The 24259-nt window shown below is 46.3% G+C and overlaps 1 protein-coding gene across 1 annotated transcript in view; it reads left to right on the top strand.

Moving 5' to 3' along the window:
- Positions 1 to 10600: 10600 nt before the first annotated feature.
- The window catches only part of ITGB3 (integrin subunit beta 3), a 57368-nt gene continuing 43709 nt past the window's right edge, over positions 10601 to 24259 (top strand). Inside the window, exon 1 of the mRNA XM_003270698.4 lies at positions 10601 to 10693. Coding sequence (XP_003270746.1) covers positions 10615 to 10693 — 79 coding nt within the window. The 5' untranslated portion in view covers positions 10601 to 10614. The remainder of the gene's footprint in view (positions 10694 to 24259) is intronic.

Below are 24259 nucleotides of genomic sequence, written 5' to 3'. Positions count from 1 at the left end.
AGAGGGGACCAAAGCAGCAGGGGCCTAGTGTGTCAGCACTGCCCCAAGTGTGTGCATCCCAGGCAGGGCTGTGACAGTGCCCAGGCTAGGCCCTGGCCTTGCTCTGAGATCAGAGTGGATGCCAACAGTGGGGAGAAGCCAGGCAGTGGGAGTAGGCACCCCCAAGCTTGCAGGGGGCAGAGGGATCTTCCTGGGCTCTCAAGAGTGCAGAGATGCCTGATTCCACAGGGCAAGGTGGCTGCAGCAGCACCTGGGGAGTTCCCACCCGCCAACTTGGCAGGGGTGGGGCTTCTGCTTGTCCCTGGCTCCTGCTGGCTCTGTAGAGCAATCAGCCCTGGCAGTGCCTCCTCACAGCCTGGAGTGAGGTCTTCAAGTTCTCACTGGGCCTGGGCCGGCATCTGGTGTAGGGGTGTCATTGTTACCATGGCCCCCAGCACTCAGGGGTGGCCCAGGGCTCCCCCGCATCAGGCCCTGCCCAGGGGCACCTCCGGGAGTGACTTCGAGAGTGAACTATAAGTCCTGAGCCTGGCCATCTGGAGTGTCAGGCTCGGTGGCCACCCTGATGCAGGGCAGATCCTGGGGATGCAGCCCTGGCAACCCTGCGCAGAGCCTCCTCTTGAGGCACAGGAACCCCTGCTCTCAGTGGGTTGGGCACGTGGCCGTACTGCTGGCTGGGTCTCTAAGCAGGTGCCGCTCCCACTTTCCACCCCTGGTCCCCGAAGCTCGGCCCCAGCTCTGCACCCCAGGCCCCTCTCTGCCCACCTCTTTGTGCCCAACTGCATTGTTCCCCTGCAGGCTGGTGACTGGGCCTGGCCCCATTGCAGTGGCCCCCAGGGCGGCAGGCTCTGGGGCAGCTCCCTGGGCTGGGCACTGAGGACTGTCCGCCTCCTCCCCACGCCCTCCCTGCAGCCGCGGTGGGCGACAGCGGCGACATGGGGCCAGGGTCAAAAGTGATGGAGGCTCCAGGCCTGGGGGCGGGTCCCACCCAGCCATGCGATGGTGGGGGCGGTGCAGTCGGCTGCCTCGGGATGCAGGGCACGTGAGAGGTGGAGCGCAGGGGTCTCACCGCCGTTACTGATGCTCCCTCCCACACCTGCTCCTGCCGCCACTGCTGGCTCCTCCCTGCTGCAGCTGGTGTGATGGTAGCTGCCGCTTTGGATGGCCCGCTGCTGCCATCAGTAAGAATAGTCTTGCTACAAAATCACTCTCATATTTTTATGTTTTTAAAAATATTTTTAATTTTAGAGATGAGGATTCGAACTTCTGGGTTCATGCCATCCTCCCATCTTAGCCTCCTGAGTAGCACATGCCACTGTGCCTGGCTAGCTCATATTTTTAAGGTACTTTTTTCCCCCGTCTGTCTCGATGAAAAAATACAACTTAAAAAGTTGGCACAGATAAACAGAGCTGGGGCTTATATCTTATAACCTATGTAATTAATATCATAGCCAAATCTTCACGTGCTTCCCTCCCATCCTCTGCCATATTACAATTAGATTTTGAGGGACTTTGAGAGTTCTATCCCCCTACCTTGAAGGGCATCCATGGTCACCTGCCACAGTGCCCCAAATATCCATTATTAATTACTTTTTGGGGGTGTAGGCATTGAAGGCTTCTGGGCATGGCTTGATTATTGAGTGTTTGGCTTCTGAAGCCAGAATGCCAGAGTTTAGAACTGGAGACTCCTCTTCCTTTCTGCACCTTGGCATCCTTCTCTGTAAAATGGGGATAAAAACAACACCCACCTCATTAAGGGATGTTGTGAGGATGTTACAAGGTAATATGTATGAGGCACTTATTAGAATAACACCTGGCCCACAATGAGCCCTCAATAAATGTCGGAGGTGAAGTTATCAACATTCTTGTCCTTATAAGCTTAAATCTTATTCAGTGCATTGCCTAGTAGAATTCTGAGGCACAACGAGTCCATTTTATGACCCGAGCAAAGAAAAGCGTTAGGAAACAGGGCATTCATTAACTAGAATGGTCTTAGGCTGAAAGTTTTACCATGTACAGAATCCTCTGAGCATTTAAGGGATGGGTGTGCGGGCAAAGAGTTCCTAGGGAAGGAGCAAAGAATCAGGGTGAGGCAGACAGAGGATGGCGGTTGAGAGTAACTGCCCAGGGACAGGGAACACAGCCCTTGGGGTAGGCACAGGTATCTGAGTCCCTGAAGGGAGGAGAATGGAGCCAGAGGGGTGGAGAGGAGAGGCAGGAGGCAGGACCAGAGAGGCAGAGGAGCGCTCCTGCCAGGGGTCCTGTGCAGTGAAGGAGGTGTGGCCTCGTGGCTGCTTCCTCAGGCTTCATGGCTTCCAGGCAGGTCTTACTGGGTTGGAAACAGATAGGGCCATGGGGGAAGTGAGACATGCTGCTATTCATACTTCCAGCTCACAGTCATCTCTCTGTTTGTCATCCTTTCAAGGAAAAGCTGTATCCCGAGGGCCCTCTGTTTAGCTCAGAACTTGGCCCAATGCCCAGGTTTTTCCGGTGCCACTATCATATCTCAGGATTCAGCCAGACATGGTTGGTAACTTCTTGTAATAGTCAAGACAGGAAGTGGTCAGGACCTGGAAATAGAGCAGCCCTTGGGGGTGGGTAGGACTGACCCAGCTCTGGGTGCCTCCTCAGGCTGGTGGCACAGAATTCCTGGACTTGGCCTGGGCTGCAGCGACGCTAGAGATAATGTCTTCATGGATTTCCCAATTTTATCTCAGACAATGGGAAATCCAGTAGTGTTTTATGACAAACATGAATTTCTCCCATTATCATAGCAACGCTGACTTGAAACATTTGGGAGTGCCTGACATTCTATACCCACACTTACAGTAAGGGAGACAGTAGGCTGTAGGGTAAGCACTGAAGTCAGGCTGAACTTTTCTGAACCCCGTCTTTGCCACTAACTCCCTGGTGCTCTTGAGCGAATTACCTCATCTCTCTGTGCCTCCATTTTTTCACTTGTAAAATCAGGATTTTCCCGCATATCTTACCGCAGACTAAAAAAAAAGTATGAAAGAATGCTTAGCATAGTATCTTGAACACAATAACCTCAAAATAAATGGCATCTAGTAAAATCATCATCATCATCATCACTGTGCCTTCATCCACCAAGCTTCAGTTTGCACCTCTGTAAAATGAGGATTGAGGGAAATAATCAATATTTGTATAGAAGGTGGTATATGGTAGGTGCTGTCAAATTCTAGTTTCTTCTCGTGGAGGAGAGCCAAACACTGGGGAAGAGGAACTGGGTGAGCAGCTCATGTGCTGAAGGGAAGTGGGGTTGGGGGAAGGGAGGTCAGTCCCTGGCTGGAGTAGACCTGTGGAGTTAACCCCCTCTGTTGAGTAGAAATGTCGGGGACTGGACAATGGACTGGCACTGAATTCGGGCAGATTTGGGAGAACTCACTAGGTCCTGCTACTCCAGAGAAGCTGGTGAGTGGCAGGCTGGAGTAGTGACAGGACATACCTGATAGTGTGGGTACTGGCTATAGCAAGGGCCTTCCTCAGTCCTCAGTGGCCCAAACTAGCCTCATGGTGTTCTAGATCCTAGGATTCCTCTGGAGCAATTGTTCTTTTTTTTTTCCTTCTTATAGATATGTTTTTAAAAATTTCAATAGCTTTTAGAGTACAAGCGGTTTTTAGTTATATGGATGAATTGTATAATGGTGAAGTCTCATATTTTGCTGCACCCATCACCTGAGTAGTATATATTGTACCCAATATGTGTTTTTTTAATCCCTTACCCCCCCCAACCTTCCCCCTTCTGAGTCTCCAAAGTCCATTATACCACTCTGTATGCCTTTGCATACCCATAGTTTAGCTCCCACTTATAAGTGAGAACATACAGTATTTGGTTTTCCACTCCTGAGTTACTTCACTTAGAATGATGGCCTCCAGCTCCATCCAAGTTACTGCAAAAGACATTATGTCCTTCCTTTTTATGGCTGAGTAGTATCCCATGGTGTCTATATACCACATTTTCTTTTTTATTTTTGAGACCGAGTCTCACTCTGTCGTCCAGGCTGGAGTGCGATGGTGCAATCTCGGCTCACTGCAACCTCTGCCTCCCAGGTTCAAGTGGTTCTCCTGCCTCAGCCTCCCGAGTAGTTGTGGTTACAGGTGTGCACCTCCATCCCCAGCTAACTTTTGTATTTTTAGTAGAGACAGGGTTTCACCACATTGGCCCGGCTGGTCTCGAACCCCTGATCTCAGGTGATCCACCCGCCTCGGCCTCCCAAAGTGCTGGGATTATAGGCGTGAGCCACCATGCCCAGCTACCACATTTTCTTTATCCACTCATCAGTTAATAGGTACTTAGGTTGGTTCCATATCTTTGCAGTTGTGAATTGTGCTGTGATAAACCTACACATGCAGGTGTCTTTTTGAGGCAATGACTTCTTTTCCTTTGGGTAGATACCCAGTAGTGAGATTGCTGGATGGAGTGTTAGATCTACTTTTAGTTCTTTAAGGAGGTGGAACAATTGTTGTTAACCCTAGACATCACAGACCCATTTGAGAAGCTAGTGAAAACTGAGGACCATTTCTATAGAAAAATGTGTATCACACAAATGTTTGCATATTAGAGGTGCCTGACAGATCCCCAGGAACTCATCAAGGGACTTCAGGTGAAGAAACCTGGTGGACTTGTCCCACCACCACTAATTAAGCCCAAGGACTAGACACTAGATCCACCCATGGGTTGGCACAGGGCACAGGACCTGATCCAGGAGCCGTCAGAGGATGCTCAGTTTGACTGGTAAAGACGCTACCCAGACAGTATGCAACATCGTCCTGCCTCCATTCAGCCAACATTGGCCAGGGGGCTAGCGATGGGCAGCAACAATGAAAATCAGTGGGTATCCTGACTCGTAGGCAGAATGTGGGGGTAGATTAAACCAGCATAGATGAGTTAATGCTAAGAGGAAAAAATAGCTCTTATTTATTTATTTATTTATTTACTTACTTACTTACTTTTAGAGATGGGGTTTCACCATTTTGTCCAGGCTGGTTTTAAACTCTTAGTCTCAAGGGATCCTCTCCTTGGCCTCCCACAATGCTCACACCTAAAATCTCCCACACAGGGATTATAGGTGTGAGTCACCATGCCCACCACTTATTGAATACTTATTACATGCTAATTTCTGTGCTAAGTGGCTTACATTAATTTTTTTCATTTAACCTTATTTAAAACATTTATTTATGTTTTATATTTTTAAGAGATGGTCTTGCTCTGTTGCCCAGGTTGGAGTGCAGTGGCATGATCATAGCTCACTGCAGCCTTGAACTTCTGGGCTCAAGCAGTCCTCCCACCTCAGCCTCCCAAGTAGCTAGGACTACAGGTGTGTGCCAGTGCACCCAGCTAATTTTTAAACATTTCTGTAGAGATGAAGTCTTGCTTTGATTCTCAGGCTGGTCTTGAACTCCTGGGCTCAAGTGATCCTCCTGCCTCAGCCTCCCCAAGCACTGGGATTACAGGTGTGAGCCATCATGTCCCTTCTAACTGTATTTCATAGATGAGGAAATGGAGGCTTAGGGCAGTCAAGTAACTCGCCAGGGTCCCTCAGCTAGGAAATGGAGGCTCTAGAATTCAAACCTGTCTTTTAAGAATACAGATAAGGAGGCTGGGCTCACACCTGTAATCCCAGCATTTTGGGAGGCAAAGGCGGTTGGATCACTTGAGGTCAGGAGTGCGAGACCAGCCTGGCCAACATGGTGAAACCCTGTCTCTACTAAAAATACAAAAAAATTAGCTGGGTGTGGTGGTGGGTGCCTGTAATCTCAGCTACTCAGGAGGCTGAGGCAGGAGAATTGCTTGAACCCAGGAGGCAGAGGTTGCAGTGAGCAGAGATTGCACCACTGTACTCCAGCTTGGGTGACAGAGCAAGACTCCATCTCAAAAAAAAAAAAAAAGATAAAGAACTTAAAAGTAACTAGAGAAGGCTAGGCATAGTGTCTCATGCCTGTAATCCCAGGACTTTAGGAGGCCAAGGCAGGAGGATCACTTGAGGCCAGGAGTTTGAGACAACCCTGGGCAACATAGGAAGACTCTGTCTCTACAAAGAATTTAAAAATTATCTGGATGTGGTGGTGTGTGCCTGTAGTCCTAGATACTCAGGAGGCTGGAGTGGGAGGATTGCTTGAGCCCAGGAGTTCAAGGCTACAATCAGCTATGATCATGTCACTGCACTCTAGCCTGGGCAACAGAGCAAGATCCTGTGTCAAAAATGAAATGAAATGAAATAAAATAAAATAAGATAAGATAAATTGGGGTCATATCACCTAGAGAGCATAAATCTTAGAAAGGATTTGGAAACTGTCTCCAAATAGATGGATGATATCTAGATGATGTTGAATAGAGTAGCTAGGGAAAAACCTGGGACAATTTGAGCAGCATAATAATGATAGTACTGGATTATCTGTCCTGCAATAAAATAAATATCTGTGAGTTTATACTGACATAAACAAATTTTAAAGTGGAAGAGAAGGGACAGCTCTTCTTTACTGTTGAATGTTAATTAATAACTGTATAAGAAAAAAGAAAATAGAAAATCGCTATGAATCAAATGCCACAGTAATAATTATTGCAGTTCAGAATCATCAATGGATGATAAAATTAGTGGGTGAAATTATGAAACCATTATGATATTTGCCTAAAATTAAAGTATCCTCCCATTAAATATGTATAGATTACAAAGAGAAAAATGGTAGCTTTTTTTTGTATTTTTTTACTTTTTATTATCCATCTGCTAAGGCCCTGTCATTCACAGAAATGGTAGCTTTATAGTGAATAAACCTGGCAGACACCACCTTAACAATGTGATCAAAGTAATAAGCCATATCAACATCATATACTCCTTGATATGATGTACTGAGAAGGCACAGCATCATTTTTGTGGCATTATTGTCCAAAATGAGAAAACAACAGACAAGCCCCAAATAAACATAACACTACAAAAAACTGGCCTAGACTTTTCTTTTCTTTTTGAGATGGAGTCTTCCTCTGTCACCCAGGCTGGAGTGCAGCGGTGCAATCTCGGCTCACAGCAACCTCTGCCTCCCAGGTTCAAGTGATTCTCCTGCCTCAGCCTCCCGAGTAGCTGGGACTACAGGCACGTATCACCATGCCCAGCTAGTGTGTGTGTGTGTGTGTGTGTGTGTGTGTGTGTGTGTGTGTGTGTATGATGGAGTCTTGCTCTGTCACCGAGGCTGGAGTGCAGTGGTGTGATCTTGGCTCACTGCAACTCCACCTCCCAGGTTCAAGCGATTCTCCTGTCTCAGCCTCCCAAGCAGCTGGGATTACAAGTGCCTGCCATGATGCCTGGCTAATTTTTTGTATTTTTGGTAGAGACAGGGTTTCACCATGTTGGCCAGGCTGACCTCAAACTCCTGACCTCAGGTGATCTGCGCATCTTAGCCTCCCAAAGTGCTGGGATTACAGGTGTGAGCCACCACACCTGGCCCTTTTTTTGTATTTTTAGTAGGGATAGCATTTTGCCATCTTGGCCAGGCTAGTCTTGAACTCCTGACCTCAAGTGATCCACCTGCCTTGGCCTCCCAAAGTGCTGGGATTATAGGCATTAGCTACCGCACCCAGCTGGCCTAGACTTTTCAAAAGTGTCAAAGTGATGAATGAGAAAGACTGAGAAAATGTCACAGATTGAGGTCAACTAAGGAGACATGATGACCAAATACAATGAATTAGATCCTGGACCAGAAAAAGAACATTAGTGGGAAAAAAATGGTAAAATTCAAATTCTGTAGCTAGACTGATAGCATTATATCAATGTTAATTTCCTGTGTTTGATAATTATGATGTAGAAATATAAGATGTGAACATTAGGGGAAGCTGGGTGAAGGACATAAGAAAACTCTCTTTAGTATTTTGTAACTCTTCTGTAAGTATTAATGATTTAAAAATAAAAAGTTACGGAAAAAAATCCAGGAGGAGAAGAAAGACCAACAAGAATATAAAGGATGGCAGACTTTTCACCAGAGATGATGGAGACAGCAAACAGCAGACCATCTTTAATGTACTTAAAGAGACAAGTCTCAATCAATTTAGAAGTTTATTTGGCCAAGGTTAAGCACATGCCCATAACACAGCCTCAAGAAGTCCTGAAGACACTTGCCCAAGGTGGTCGGGCTACAGCTTGGTTTTATCCATTTTAGGGAGACAAAAGACATCAATCAATATATGTACATTGAACATTGGTTCAGTCCAGAAATGCGGGACATCTGACACAGGGACTTCCAGGTCAGAGACGGATTCAAAGATTTTTTGATTGGCAATTGGTTGTAAGAGTTATTATCTAAAGACCTAGAATCAACAGAAAGGAATGTCTGAGTTAGGATAAAAGGTTGTGGAGACCAAAGTTTTATCATGCAGATGAAGCCAAAGGCTTCAGACAGAATAGAGTGTTAATGTTTCTTATCAGACTTAGAGAGTCTGTTCTATCAGCCTTAAGGTCTTTGTGTTGATGCTAATGCTGGTCAGCTGTGAGGCATATTCAACCACCGCCCCCCCGCCACCTTCCCCAAACCTGCTTCACATCATGGTCTGAACTAGTTTTTCAGATTAACTTTGGAATGCCCTTGGCTGAGAGGAAGGGTTAGTTCAGACAGTTTTGGGGGGGCTTAGAATTTTATTTGTAGTTTACAGGTTCTTACAATTTACATAGAATTGTTCAATATTAATTCAACATAGGCTACTGTATGATAAGTTAAGGAGGAATATTGTAATACCTAGAGCAAACACACACACACACACACACACACACACACACACACACACACACAAACGAGGTGTAGCTAGGAAGCCCGTAGAGAAAAAAAAATTATCCCAAAAGAAAGCAGAAAAACAGAAACAGAGAAACCAGCCAAAGAGAACGAATAACAAGATAGTAAATGTAAACACAACCATCAATTACTATACTAAATGTGAATGGACTAGCTCCTTTGCCTTCCCTGGGGCTGGGAGTGCAGGATGGAGTCACTTGCACAATTATGTCATGTTTGCTAGGGCTTGGGCTAGGGTTGTGGACTTAGCATATTTGCTGAGGCCAGTGTCCACCCCAGTGGTTGCAGCCAGCAGGGATAGGCTGAGGAGACACCTAAGTGGCTGGAGATTGGTTTTATATATATGGGAATGCAGCAGATAAGTAAATATTTAGGCAGAGATGTAACCAGGCCATGTGACCTGAACTTTGCTCCAGCGCGTTGACACTGCTGTTAAAATGCTTCTGGCCTAGAGGCCCTCTGCAGCCAGGGAAGGTAGATGGAGCTTCAGCCTGAAAGCCCAGGTCAGAGGGCCCAACTACCCTTTGCAGAGCTGGCTCTTCCCCTTGCAAATTGCTAGTGACGCTTCTGCTGATGTGTGTTACTATTAAGGTCCTAGTGTTTGGGAGGGTGAGGCAGGAGGTGGAGGATTGTCAGAAAAAAATCACATGGAAAAGGTGGCATCTGAGATGTTTTGAAAGATAAGTGGAATTTTCCAAGTGGAAAAAGGAAGGAAAATCAGTCAGATAGGAAGGCATGGAGCATTTGGGAATGACAAGTATCTTCTTGGACTAGGGCAGGAGATGGGCTGGAGAGATGGGTCAGGGCCAGTTGTCTGGCATCTTGTGTGTCTCAGAAGAGGGTGGGCACGCTGCGTAGGGAAGCCCAGGGCCACTGTGAAAGCCCTAAAGGGGAACTGATGCCTCAGGCCTTGTTTTTATCACCATCAGGACTACCCATTGAGGCCGGCTGCACTACCCCAGCTACTTTCTGGTGGCCTCTTGCTCATAGCCATAGTATTTTGCCTCTCTGAGCTTCCAGAGGTTTTAAGTCTGGGGAAGATCCAGGGCCTCAAAGAAAGATTGGGGTGGGAGTTAAGGGGCCACAGGTTGGGGGAGTCAGGCAGGAGGCCTTTGAGGAAAATAGATAAAGTCCCAAAGCCTGTGAGTGTGAATTTGGAGGCAATATGCTGACTGTGTTCTGAGACGTTTTCAGACACTGGCTAGGTGCAAGCCAGTGTTTGTAGGGCGAGGCTCTTCATGGACCTTTCACTGCTTACACAAGCTTGGGATGTGGTCTTGCCCTCAACAGGTAGGTAGCCTACCGGAAAACCAAACTAAGGCAAGAAAAAAACTAGTGAATAATAAAGGACTGAACTGGTTCAGAGAAGGCATTCAACAGATGTTTGCCAATCAAATGAATTAAAGTGTGAATGAATGAAACTCGAGGCAGTGGGTGAATGTGTTCCAAGAATCCAGCGAAACAGGGTCTCCCAGGAGGCGGGACTGGAAGGGTCTAGAGAGGGGCCACAGCCTCCTGGCCTTTCTGAGCACACCAAGTGCCCAGTCGCGGACCCCCGGGACCAGGATGCGCTGACGACCCGGCTGGCAGGTGGGTCCTCGTGGGCGAGACGAGGGAGGCGGCGGGAGTGGAGTAGCAGTTTCCCACCGCTCCCTCTCAGGCGCAGGGTCTAGAAAAGCCCGAGGGGAGGAAGCGCGAGTCTGCGGCCCGCCCCCGTTGCGTCCCACCCACCGCGTCCCCTCCCCTCCCGCTGCGGGAAAAGCGGCCGCGGACGGCGGCGCTCACTGTGGGGCGGGTGGAGCGCCGCAGGAGGTGGACGAGATGCGAGCGCGGCCGCGGCCCCGGCCGCTCTGGGCGACTGTGCTGGCGCTGGGGGCGCTGGCGGGCGTTGGCGTAGGAGGTAAGTGAGGCTCCGGCTCGGCAGCGTCGCAGCTGCCCCAAGTCTGCGCCGCCGTCAAGTTGCGGACTTGGAGCCGGGAAACCCGGAGGGCTGGTCCCGCGCGTCTGCGCTGGGAATTCCTCGGGTGCGGGTGGTCTTGGTCGGGCCAAGGACGACTGGCCCAGGAGCCAAGGCGAGGTGGGACTTCCGGGGGTTATTCCCGCGCCTTGGCAGAGGGATGCCGCTGTAGCTTCCTGGGTGAGAGCGTGCGCGCGCGCGGGTTTGCCAGTTTCCTCACATTTCCAATTTCTCCTGTTACGCTTTCTCCAGAAGGTTTTTTCTTTTCCTTTTTTTTTCTTTCTTTTTTTTCCTTCAACTTGGCTTCCTGCGGGATTGTTTTGGAGCAGGATGAGGGCTTTGCCTCCTCCAGTGTCTCTGCTCCCAGGGCAGACCCTGCACCCGAAAAATCTCTAGTGTATTCGGGGAGCCATGAAAAGGCTCCCTTGGGCCGGTGGGATCCTTGGCTTTGTCTCTGGCTGCTGCGCACACCGTCAGCCGTCAGGGCAATTGGCATTCGGCCTCTTTGGTGCTGGGGACACAGGTGGAGGGATGGAGCAGGCACAGCCCGGGGTTGCTGCCCGTGGTCCTCTCTGAGTCCTTGGTGATTTTGCCTGGGATGGAGAGAAACCCTGGCTGCTGGTCTGCTGGAGCCGCCCCTGCCTCAGAGGATGACACAAGAGTGCATGTGAGTATTTTTAATAAAAACTGTAGTACTCGTAAAACAATCTACACCCTGCAGAAGGGATTTGTATTTTATTGTTATTTATTTATTTATTTATTTATTTATTTATTTATTTAGAGACGGAATCTCGCTCTGTCGCCCAGGCTGGAGTGCAGTGGTGGATTCTTGGCTCACTGCAACTTCTGCCTCCTGGGTTTAAGCGATTCTTCTGGCTCAGTCTCCCGAGTAGCTGGGATTACAGGCGCCTGCCACCACGGCCGACTAATTTTTGTATTTTTAATAGAGACGGGGTTTCACCATGTTGGCCAGGCTGGTCTGGAGCTGCTGGCCTCAAGTAATCCGCCCACCTCAGCCTCTCAAAGTGCTGGGAATACAGGCGTGAGCCACCGCACCTGGCCAGGATTTATTTTAAAAAGGGAAGATTTGTTGATAAGTTCACTTCAAAGATAAACTATTTGAAAATACTTCAGTGATTCCCTTCAAGACTCTTCTGTGTATGTATAGACGTATAACTCATCCTGGACAGGGCAAGGATATCTTGTTTTTTTTTTTTTTTTTTTGAGATGGACTCTCGCTGTCGCCAGGCTGGAGTGCAGTGGCGCGATCTCGGCTCACTGCAACCTCTGCCTCCCGGGTTCACGCGATTCTCCTGCCTCAGCCTCCCCAGTAGCTGGGATTACAGGCACCCACCACACCCAGCTAATTTTTGTATTTTTAGTAGAGACGGGATTTCCCCATGTTGGCAGGATCATCTTGATCTCTTGACCCCGTGATCCGCCTGCCTTGGCCTCCCAAGGTGTTGGGATTACAGGTGTGAGCCACCGCACCCGGCCAAGAGTATCTTGAAGGAGGGATTGCAGTTGATATATAGGGGAATATTGCAGTGGTTATTGCTGCATTTCCTATGTGACAGGGACTAAAACAGATCAGCTGATAGTGTTAGCTTGCAGTGAGCAGTCTGATGACTATGACACAGAAATAGGAATCTCCAGCATTCTGCCCTGGGACATGTGGAGCCTTGGGTCAGATGCTGCTGGCTATTGATGCAGGGAATGGAGAAATCCACCAGGGCAACTCAGTCAAAAAAAAAAAAAAAAAAAAGGTATCCTTGCCTTGTCCAAGATGAGATGCTTGCTTCCATGCACTTACAACAATTTTTGCTGTCATTAAAAATTTTTCACATTCACAGTCTTCTAAATTCACTTTGGAGTGTATTGGATTCCACTGCATTGACATACCTAAGTTTGCATTAAAAGATCCTTTAAGATATCTGGTCAGGCACGGTGGCTCATGCCTGTAATCCCACCACTTTGGGAAGTGGAAGTAGAAGGATTGCTTGAGCCCAGGAGTTCGAGACCAGCTTGGGCAACATAGTGAGACCTAATCTCTACTAAAATAAAAAAAAAAATCCTTAGGAGATCTGTTCACAGATTAATCTTGTGATTGGGGCGATTCCAGAAGTGGTGATGGGTTGTGCTGAGCTAGCCCCACACTCTGTCTGAGAAGCAGTGTACAGTTCTGATTAAGGGTAGGGGCTCCAAAGTCAGACTTCCAGAGTAATACCTCACCCCCAACCCCGCAAAGCAGTTTCTACTATATTTATATCTGCCATCCCAGTGTTGGTGGCAGGGTCCTCAGATCCCTGGGGAAGCAGATGGTGGGATGAGAGTAGGAGAGTTGTGTTGGGACTCCAAGTGTTGAAGGGGCACAGAAAGAGCTGAGTGGCACAGAGAGGTTGTCCCAGAGTAGCAGAGTCTGCTTTCGGGAGAAGAGAGGTTGATTGAGGATAGCATCAAGTTTTTTATTTTATGTACAAAGATGATCTTTTTAGCTTCACCCATGAAGTATGGGTTTTTTGTCTTCCTCGTGTTTAGGTTTTTATTCTGACCTAATTAGGTCTAAGCTGAGGTGCTTATTTCTCTTCTGGAGTTTATATCCTAGAAACTCTCCAATCGAAGCCCTCTGCAGGAATCCTCAGGTCCTGGAGAAACACAGCAGGAAGGCTTGTTGGCTTCGGAAAGGGAGCGCTATGGTTTAAAGCCAGTAAGATGTGGGTTTGATTCTTGACTTTGTCTCCTGTAGGCTGTGTGGCCTTAAATAAGTTACTTAATCTCTTGAGTCCTCAGTTTCCTCATTTGTAAGGCAGAGGAAACAATGCCTATGATTAGGCTGATTAAATGAAACAGAGGCACAAGATAAGTGTTTAATAAATGACAACTACTATTGTCATTATTCTTCCTATCCATGCTATCTACCATGTATCGGAGGCAAAAGCTGTTACTGCTTCATGCATATGCGCTATGCAGGCTTCCAGAATGAAACTGACGGGGTCCCTTTCCCCACACATATGTGAGAGAGGGGTCCGTCTTATTTCAACTCGTTCCTCCTTGCTGGCTTGGCGTATCTCAGCTACTCTAACCTGGCAAGAATCCACAGAAGAAGCCAAGAAGGAAAAAGGCTTATACATTTGCTTTACCCATGAGAAAACTTCAAGCCCTGTATCTGAAAAAAGAGGAAGATAAAAGGATCTATAAGATTTCAAGTTCCATGAGGAGAGGGTCATGTCTATTTTGTTCAATACTCTATGCCCACTGCCTGGCACATAGGCAGCAAAATAAATATCTATGGAATGCTATGAAAAGGCATCTATAGATGATGTGCCTCCCTTTAAGAAACCCAATATTTGGATATTTGCACTCATTCATGTAAGATCCTCAAGTGCTCCGTTTGGATAATCTGGAGGGTATTAAAACATAGCCAAGATCATGAATTCTTTGGGCATTTGGGCTGCCGCACTGTTGCACCATTTAGACCTGTGATCTGAGAGTATGAAAAACTCAATGGATCCTCTGTAAAGTGTCTGCCTTTTTTTCCCTCCTGGGAGGAGCCATTAGAAGGGCAACATTCTCCTTTCTCCGCCTTGGACGTGTGGGTGTGAGGGCAAAGGTGAGGAGTGACAGAGGTCTCTTGGGAAGATCATAAGATGGGTCAAGCACACCACAGTGAGGAGGGGGAGTCTGGCTATGACTTTAGAATTTCCTGATCGAAATTTCTCCTCCAAAGCTCCCCACCTACGTGGGATCTCTGGTTATCATCCCCTCCCAGTCCCAAGAACCCTTCTTCCCTTGTTGGCAGAAATCTCCAGGAAGCATGCCCACAGGAACCACAACTCATGAATCAGCAGGCAGATAATTAACCGAGGGAGTGACTGAGCAGCTTCGGGGATGAACCGCTTCGTTTTACCCAGCCTTCTTTGCTGCCCACAGAGTGGGCCTGCTGCCCCACCCCATCGCCTCTGCTCCCTCTTCCTGAACCTTGGCCCTTCCTGAGTGGGACCTTCATTGTGCCTGATGGAGCTCAGGCCACTGGTGGAAATGACGGTGGGAGCAGGGAAATGACTCTGTTTAGGGGAACTGCGTATTCCCCGTGTGGGAACTGCTGGCATTTATTGAAACGTGAGACTCTTCAGCAAAAAAGTGATAGCATCTGCCTTTCTGTCCATGCACACAGTCTCACCAGAAACACTCTTTTTTTTTTGGTTAGATAATTCAGGTATAATTTATGTACAGTAAAATTCACCCTTTTTAGTGCATACAGTTCTATGAATTTTGACAAATGCATACAGTCAAGTAACCATTGCCATTATCAAGATACAGAATATTTCCATCATCCCCCCAAATTCCCCCAAGCTCTTTTTTTCCTTCTTTTTCTTTATAGAGGCAGGGTCTCACCATATTGCCCAGGCTGGTCTCGAACTTCTGAGCTCAGGCAATCTGCCCACCTCGGCCTCCCAAAGTGTTGGGATTACAGGCGTGAGCTACTGTGCCAGGTACCCCCCAGCTCTTTTGTAATCGATACCATACCCTCAACCCTCGTCAGTTGCAACCGCTGATCTGTTTCCTGTCCCTGCAGTTCTATGTTTTACAAAATGTCATATAAATGAAATCATGCAGTGTATAGACTTTCAGTCTGGTTTCTTTCACTTAGCACAATACATTTGGGGTTAATCTATGATGCTGCATCTATCAGTAACTCTAAGATGTTGTCTGAGGCCACTCCATCATCCTCCATGTTGGAACAGTTACCCTGAAAGCAGTGGGGCTGGATCCATTAAACCTTGGAGGTGCTGCCCAGCTTTCAGCTTCTAAATTTTCTAATTGGATGGATGTATTCGGCTATATATAAGCCATTAGATTTTCCATGTGCTAAGTAGTTAAAGACTTCAGGATATTAGAGAGGATTTTGTAGCAACCAACACTTATTATTCTTGCTCATAGGAGTAACAGATATTTTGTGGCCAAATATTGTATGTCATGATGCTTGGAGTCAGAAGTTGTTAAGTAAACCTGGGGCTATTCTACATTTTTACATTTTTGGTAGCATCTCTGGAAAAACAATCCACTCAACTTTTTTTTTCTTTTTCTTTTTTTTTTTTGAGACGGAGTCTCGCTCTGTCGCCCAGGCTGGAGTGCAGTGGCGCGATCTCGGCTCACTGCAAGCTCCCCGCCTCCCGGGTTCACGCCATTCTCCTGCCTCAGCCTCTCCGAGTAGCTGGGACTACAGGCGCCCGCCACTGTGCCCGGCTAATTTTTTGTATTTTTTAGTAGAGACGGGGTTTCACCATGGTCTCGATATCCTGACCTCGTGATCCACCCGCCTCGGCCTCCCAAAGTGCTGGGATTACAAGCGTGAGCCACTGTGCCTGGCCTTTTTTCTCTTTTTTTGGGGTAGTGGGTGGGTGGGTGGCTTTTTGGCCAAAACCAGAAAGCTTGCTAGACAGATTCTAACACTAGATCTAACTCCAGATGTCTTCTGTTTTTCTGTCATGTTCCCATGAAAAGACTATTTACTAACCCCCCTCTCTCAGTTTTATAGTTGAGTTAGTTCAATTTCTTAGTTCAGTTAGTGAAGATATTTAAATATTCAAGGAGAGAAAGAAAGAGGAAAAATGAGGTGATGTTCATTTTAAAGAAGTCAAAATAACAAATATTGTTATTTCTCGGCTGGGCACTGTGGCTCATGCCTGTAATCCCAGCACTTTGGGAGGCCGAGGTGGGTGGATCACCTGAAGTCAGGAGTTTGAGAACAGCCTGACCAACAAGGAGAAACCCCGTCTCTACTAAAAATACAAAATCAGCTGGGCACGGTGGTGGGAGCCTGTAATCCCAGCTACTCGGGAGGCTGCGGCAGGAGAATCGCTTGAACCCAGGAGGCAGAGGTTGCAGTGAGCCGAGATTGAGCCATTGCACTCCAGCCTGGGCAACAAGAGCGAAACTCTGTCTCAAAAAACAGAGCAAAACAAAACAAATATTGTTATTTCTCAAATAGGTTCATCCACATAGGATCATTGTCAGTCATTAAAATTGCTGGTTCCCTTCTAATTCTATTCCGCTATAATGTTCATATTAATCAGGTGGTGTGTTCTATTTAGACATTTCCCCTCGCATTTATGATTATTTGTGTGTGTGTGAGTGTGTGTGTGTGTGTGTGTGTGTATTCCTTTACTTAAACCCATGATATATAGTACTTCCTTTCATATAGAAAAAAGCTCAGTGTGGAAAGAACAATGTATCTGGAATTAAGAAACCTACATTCGATTCACCGTTCTGCAGGCTTTTTCATCAGCTTGCTGGGTGACTTCGAACAAGTCACCTTACCTTTAGGCCTCAGTCTCTTGGTGTCCCAGGGGCTGCAAAGTGGGACAGAGAAGATGAAGGGAGATACTTCAATTTGCTCCTGCCCCTCCCCACCACCTTCAAGTGGAACTCCTTTAACTAATTAACAATTTGGATTTCATGTAAGGATTTCTTTGGGAAAAAAGGAAGATCCTGCGGTTAAAATCAAGCTTGAAAAACTGCACTAGAAGAGAGTTCCAGAAGTTTGGCAAAAGACACATTCAGTAGCCACTTAAAAAGTCCCTGTAGTCAACCTTACGTCTCTTTGCTAATGGAATTTTTGGATAGAGAAACCTGGGTCTGTGAGATTCACTGATGGCTCCAAACCCCAACTTTAGCCATCGCACGTGTTGAACTCCAGATTGAGCCTTTGCCGGAGCCGCCTGCAAGGAGCACGTTTGACCAATCCCCAGTGGAGGGGAGGGTGGTGTTTCCTTTCTGGGACTTCCACAAGTTGAGAACAGACCATGCTGCCCTGGGCAGTTCTTGAAGGCTGTGAGAGTGGGCCTGACAAAGTTTATTCCTTTTTTTTTCCATTCTCTTTTATCATTATTATTGTTTAAAATCGACAAATAAAAATTATATATATTTATGATGTACAACATGATGTCTTGAAATATGTACACATTGTGGAATGGTTAAATGAAGTTAAATAATATATGCATTACCTCACACACATACTTATCATTTATTTGTGGTGAGAACACTTAAAAATCTCCTCTCAGCAATTTTCAGGTAGATGACATATGGTTATTAACTATAGTCACCATGTTGTACAGTAGATCTCTTGAACTTATTCCTCTTGTCTAACTAAAAATTTATATCCCTTGACCAGCATCTCCTCATGCAAACCATACCCCAAAGCTCATTCTTGTGTTCCTGCTGAGTTTGCCATTCCAAGAGGTTTTGATGCTGAAGGTGCAGTTTGTAGAAAGCCCAGCAGACTCTGGGGAGCCTACATTTAAATAAATGCAAATGTCGACAGGGAGGCAGAACAGATCACATTTCAAATTAGCTTTAATTTTCTTTTAGTGTATAAAAGTAATTAAGCTTATTATTAAAAAAAAGGCAGCTCAGAAATATAATGCAGAAAGTACAAGTACCAGTTCTTGCAGTCTTGTCCTTAAAGATAACCACTGTTGATAGTTACTGCAGAGTTTTTTTCTATGTATTTGTCAACATAGATAATTATTTATCATTATTGTTATTTCTCAAATAGGATAATCAATAATAGGATCATTGTCTTTTTTTTTTTTTTTTTTGAGACGGAGTCTCACTCTGTTGCCCAGGCTGGAGTGCAGTTGCACGATCCCGGCCCACTGCAACCTCCGCCTCCTGGGTTCAAGCAGTTCTCCTGCCTCAGCTTCCAGAGTAGCTGGGATCACACGCATTTGCCACCACGCCCAGCTATTTTTTGTATTTTCAGTAGAGACAGGATTTGGCCACGTTGGCCAGGCTGGTCTTGAACTCCTGATCTCAGGTGATCCACCCTCCTCAGCCTCCCAAAGTGCTGGGATCACAGGCATAAGCCACCACACCTGGCCCATTGTCTCTTAATAATATACTCTGGGCATCTTTTTATGTCAGTTTATGGCTTTCCATTATTTATCCCAAGAGCTATAATTCTAGCCATAAGGCATACTGTTGGTTATATGAATATATCAGAATTTACTTAACCAATTCCCTGTTGGCAGACATTGGGGTCATTCCCAATTATTTGCTACTACAAATAAAGCTGCAGGGGATATCCTTATTCGTTTATTATGCACCTTTGTTCAAGTGTTTCTGAAAGTTGGTGGGTCAAAGGGCATGCATATTTTAAATTTAAATTTTAATAGATGTTGTCAATTTGTCCTCCAAAACAGTTGAACCAGTTTGCTTTCCTACCAAGCCAGGCTGGCAGTAAGGACTGGTGATAGCACCACGGCCTGCTGTCCACATCCATAACACATGAGCTGGGGGAGGAAGGCTGCAGCCTTCTGGACAACAGGATGCCAACGAGGTCACCAATAGGGCACCCCTGGGCTGAGCCTTGGACAGCTTGGTACAGACCTGCTTCTTCTGTATACTGAATGAGTCAGATTAGAGGTGGGGTCCATGCTACTAAAATTTTCCAGAACTCTTGAGATGCAGCATTTGAGTCAAATATCAGGCCATCAGGAAGAAATGGCCACTTGTGCATTGCTTGAGGGTTCTCATGCCTGGGGTTGCTAGGCTTTCTAGGGTATGAGTCCCCCTATTGATGCTTTCTGGCTGGAAGACAGGATACTTCCAGGATGGGCAGCACCTTGAAGGTCATCTAATTTGACACCTGTTTGTTTTACGAAAAAGCAAAAAGGGAGTTCCTGAGAAGTGAAGTGACTTGTCCAAGATCATACAACTGGCTTAGTGGCATTGGTTGGGTCTCTCCCTGGGGGCTCTTGTCTCCTGCCCAGAGTGATTTCTTCACTATATCCTGTTAGAGACAAAGGGCCCTTTCACGTCTGACCCTGAGGTGGAGGCGAGGGGATGGGGATTCCTGGTGTAGGAAGTGACTAGAGTGAAAGTAAGGCGGAAGGAAATGAACATTTATTGAGCATCCGCTATAGAAGGTTCTTTCATATGTGTTATGTCATTTAATCCTAACAACTTGGGAGCACTGTGGAAAGGAAGCAGCTGTTTGGAGCCAAGCAGTGCTTGGCTGATGTGGCTGGTTAAACCCATTAAATACTACAGAGCAGTTATATCTTCTTGACTATGAATGTGACATAGACTCAAAGAGGCACTGGGCCTTAGAGAGAGCACCAGAGAGATGAAGGGATGTGCTTGAGGTCATACGGCCAGAGGAAGGGCAAAGAAGGCTTTAGATGTGAGGTTTCCTGCTGCTTTGCTTGCTTTTTCTGCCATATCCACCGTGTCTGTTGTTTTACTGCCCCTGCCTTACCACATTTCTCAGGAGCTGGGTGTTAATTTTAGACCACGACCTTAGAGAAGACAGGACTCTGTCCCAGGGTGGGCTTTATGCAGTCTTCAGCACATGGCGACCTAATTAACCTCATTGGAGATGATAACCAGACATAATCTGGCTTCATTTACAAGGACAGGACCTGCCCTAGATCTTCCCATTAACATCATCTTGGAGCGTCAGCTCCACAGAGAGACCTTTCCTGACCACATGCTCTAAAGGAGACTCCTTGCCTCATTGCTTGCTATTCCCTGCCCCCCCCCCACCCTTTTTTTTCCCTTTGAGACAGAGTCTCACTCCATCACACAAGCTGGAGTGCAGTGGCACGATCTTGGCTCACTGCAAACTCCGCCTCCAGTGTTCAAGCAATTCTCCTGCCTCAGCCTCCCCAGTAGCTGGGATTACAGGCACACGCCATCATGGCCAGCTAATTTTTGTAGTTTTAGTAAACACAGGGTTTCGCCATGTTGGCCAGGCTGGTCTTGAACTCCTGACCTCAGGTGATCTACCCGCCTTGGCCTCCCAAAGTGCTAAGATTACAGTGTGAGCCACCATGCCCGGCCTATCCTGCTTTATTTTCTTACTGCATGAAGGGTCAATGAAAGGATATGGCCAGTGGTCAAGACATTTGAACTTTGTCTACAGGGAATCCACTTGCTCAGACAAAAATCCTTCCTGTTTTTCCCTTGTGAACAAAAGTTCTCTGAAAAGGAATTGGGAGGAAAGACTTTATTCCAATGAACAGTTTGGAAACTGGGGAAACTCAACTGTTGGTGTCAGAATTGGGGGTTTATAATGAAAGTTCCTGCCCAGGATCCTGATGAGGTCCACTTATGCAAATGAACAATTCCAACTTGCTTAGTTCTGTTTGGTTGAAACAACTGAGGCCTGATTGGTCAAGGCAGCAGAGCCCTCACTGGTTATTTTAGGTTAGCTCTGGAGGTCCCAAAGTTGAACAGAGGTGTTGATTTTCAGGGAACTCAAAGTGGGTTGTGACCTCTAGTCAGCAAATGGCAGCTTTGCTCTATTTAAAATTTAGGCCCACTTAGCCACTCTGGATCTATCTCGAAGGATTGGCTCTTTCAGGTTCACATTTGTTCACACCCTCATGCCCTATGAGCCATCCATCAGCAAGTCTTTAGATGGAACGTATCTACAGTCTGACCACATCATTGGCTCCGCTACCGTCCAAATCCACTGCCTTCTGTTGCCTGGGTTATTTTAGTACGTTTCTAATTGAATAATAAGTCTCTTTCCTTTTTGCTTCCCTTCTTTCTGTCTTCCACTCAGCAGCCAGGATGATCTTTTTGTGCTCACCTCTGCTCAGATTCCTCCAGTGGCTTCCCACTATGTGGAGAAAAAGCCACACTCTCTACCATGGCCTATAGCTTCCTAGTGTTCTGGTCCCTAACTGCTCCTCTAACCTCCTCTGTGCTTCTCTCTTCCTCCTTTCTTTCGCCGCCTGCTATTTCTTTAACAGGCTGTTGTCCATCCAGGTCTTGTCTTGGGTTCTTTCTGGAATGTCTGTGCCTTAGATCTTACCATGATTCACTCTTTAACATCATTTTGAAATGTCAGCTCCACAGAGAGACCTTTTCTGATCACATGCTCTAAAAGAGAGTCCTTTCCCTCATTGGTTGTTATTCCTTTATCCTGTTTTATTTTCTTACAGCGTTTGCCAATGTTTGAAATTGTGCATTTTTGTTGTGTATTTTTTGTTATCATCTTCCTCACTAAAATGTAAGCTTCAAAAGAGCAGGGTCTTTGTTTAGTTAATCAGTGTGTCTCCAGTGCCTAGGAGAGTGCCTGGCACAGGTAGATGCTCAATGAATATTTGTCGAGTAAATGAATGAGTGAATCAATGAATGCTGACACCATTGAGATATATATATATAGAAAAATGTACAGCTAAAGTAATCATTTTTCAAACCTTATCCATATGTGGATTAAATGCAACAAAAATTTCATTTCATGCTGGCTTTTTTCAATCATGCAAAGTATTTCATGGCAATGTTCTTCAAAATCATGCCATATACATGATGGAGATGCAAATCCATTTTGTATTAGTTTCTTAGGGCTGTTGTAACAAAGCACCACAAACTGGGTGGCATAAAACAACAGAAATTTATTTTTGTTGGAAGCTAGAAATCTGAAATGAAGGTGTCAGCAGGCCCATGGTCCCTCTGAGACTCTGGGTAGAATCTTTCCTCCTTCCTAGCTTCTGGTGTTGGCTGGTAATCCTTGGTGTTCCTTAGTTTCTGGCTGTATCGCTCCAATCTCTGCCTCATGTGGCATTCTCTCTTTATGTCTCTCTCTTCGTGTGGTGTTTTCCTCTTCTCATAAGGACATCAGTCATGTTGGATTAGGGCCCACCCTAACGACATCAATTAATTACATCTGCAAAGACCTGATTTCTCTGTAAGGTCATGGTCATGGGCACTGGGGTAAGGACTTCAGCATATCTTTTTTGAGGACATAAGTCAACTTATAACACATTTTAATATTGGTGGAGGCAAGTTAACACAAATGTTTTCCAATGTTAAATACCGTATTTAATTGGCTCTGATATACTTAAAAACAGTTCTAAATCTCTGAAATCAGGATATATACTATATCCATAGTGTTAGATTTGATGAAATATGGTTGCCTGGGTTCTCTACAGCTTTGGGTGATGCTTACTGGAGCTTTTTGCTCAGAGCACAGAGGTGTGTGTTACCTTAAATTACACCTCCCTGTCTCCTTCTCCTTCCTTGGGTTACTTAGCTGATGCTACATTTAAGGAAGGAACAAAATTAAAATAAACTTTCTTAGCAACTTGCTCTAGAGAAACCACTTGTGCCTATGTAGGACAGTAAACATGCGATGTTCTGTTTTTTCATGAGTCACATGGCCAGGTGACTACAATGAGGCACCATGTGAGTCACCCACTGTCCCCATGGACCTAATTGGGAAGTCACCAGTCAAAGGTCAGTGGCAGGGCTGGGGACCCAGATTAGAACTCCTTTCTGGCAGACTGATAGATGTCCATAGTGTTAGTGGAACATCCTCCCTTCTCGATAAACACCTGTCACTCTGACTTAGCCCTCTCCTGTGTCCCCTGTCCTCATTAGGGTGGCCTCTTCCTACAGTCCAGCATCCTGTCTCATTGGACAACATGTCCTCAAAATAGCCCCCATTGACGCATTATGACTTCCACTGGATCCAATTTCCTCCCTTTCTTCCTTTGTTCCTCCATTTTTCCCACCCTTTGTCTCTCTTCTGCTTCTGTGATTCAAGCTGATGTGCCAAACCACAGCCTTCTACTTCTACTTTCCAGGCAAACTTCTTGGCTGGTCTTGATTGGATTAAAATTTTTATTTTCAAAAAACTTTTTTGAGGCAGGGTCTCACTTTGTTGCCCAGGCTGGAATGCAGTGGCACGATCACAGCTCACTGCAGCCTCAACCTCCCAGGCCCAGCTGATTTTCCTGCCTCAGCCTCCTGAGTAGCTGGGACTACTGGTGCATGCTACCATGTCCAGCTAATTTTTATAACAATTTTCATAGAGATGGGGGTCTCACTATGTTGCCCCGACTAGTCGCCAACTACTGAGCTCAAGCAATCCTCCTGCCTTGGCCTCCCAGAATGCTGGGATTACAGGCATGAGCCTGGATTTTCAAAGACTAATATTCCTAACCCCATTTAGAAGCCAGATCTGACAAGTAAACATTTTACCCTGGTGTGATACTTTCTGGCTCCACACTCCCACAACTCCTTCTGCTCAGGGCATACTTAACTTCATATCTAGTGTCCCCTAGAATGATGTCATCAAGGAAAAAAAGTATTCACCTGCCCTAAACAACTTGAGACTCAGGATAAAAACAGCAATAAAACCAATATAAATTGCAGCAGCAGCAGCAGCAGCATTTATTGAGTACTTTCTGTGTTCCAGCTGTTATGCTCAGAGTTTTACAGGGTTTGGTTTATTTCATCCTTACAACCACCCTGTGAAGACTGGGGTCGATCCACCTTTTCCCTGGCTCTGGCTAACCTGTCAGAGGAAAGGGGTGGTAGGAGGTAGGAGCTGTTTGTTCTTTAAGTGACATTATGGTGAAGATTCTCACTTTAGCAGGACTGAGTCTGGGCCCCAGGGAATGAGCAGGAACATAGGCTTTATGAATGACTGGAAACAGAGGTCCAACTCCTTCCACATGTTCAGGAGGGAGGGGTGGGCTCAGAACAACAACT

Source organism: Nomascus leucogenys, chromosome 19 (genome assembly GCF_006542625.1).
Source record: "Nomascus leucogenys isolate Asia chromosome 19, Asia_NLE_v1, whole genome shotgun sequence".
In the NCBI taxonomy this organism is placed as follows: Eukaryota; Metazoa; Chordata; class Mammalia; order Primates; family Hylobatidae; genus Nomascus; species Nomascus leucogenys.
Note: the sequence above shows the minus strand (reverse complement) of the source record. Positions and strands in the feature narration are given on the sequence as shown.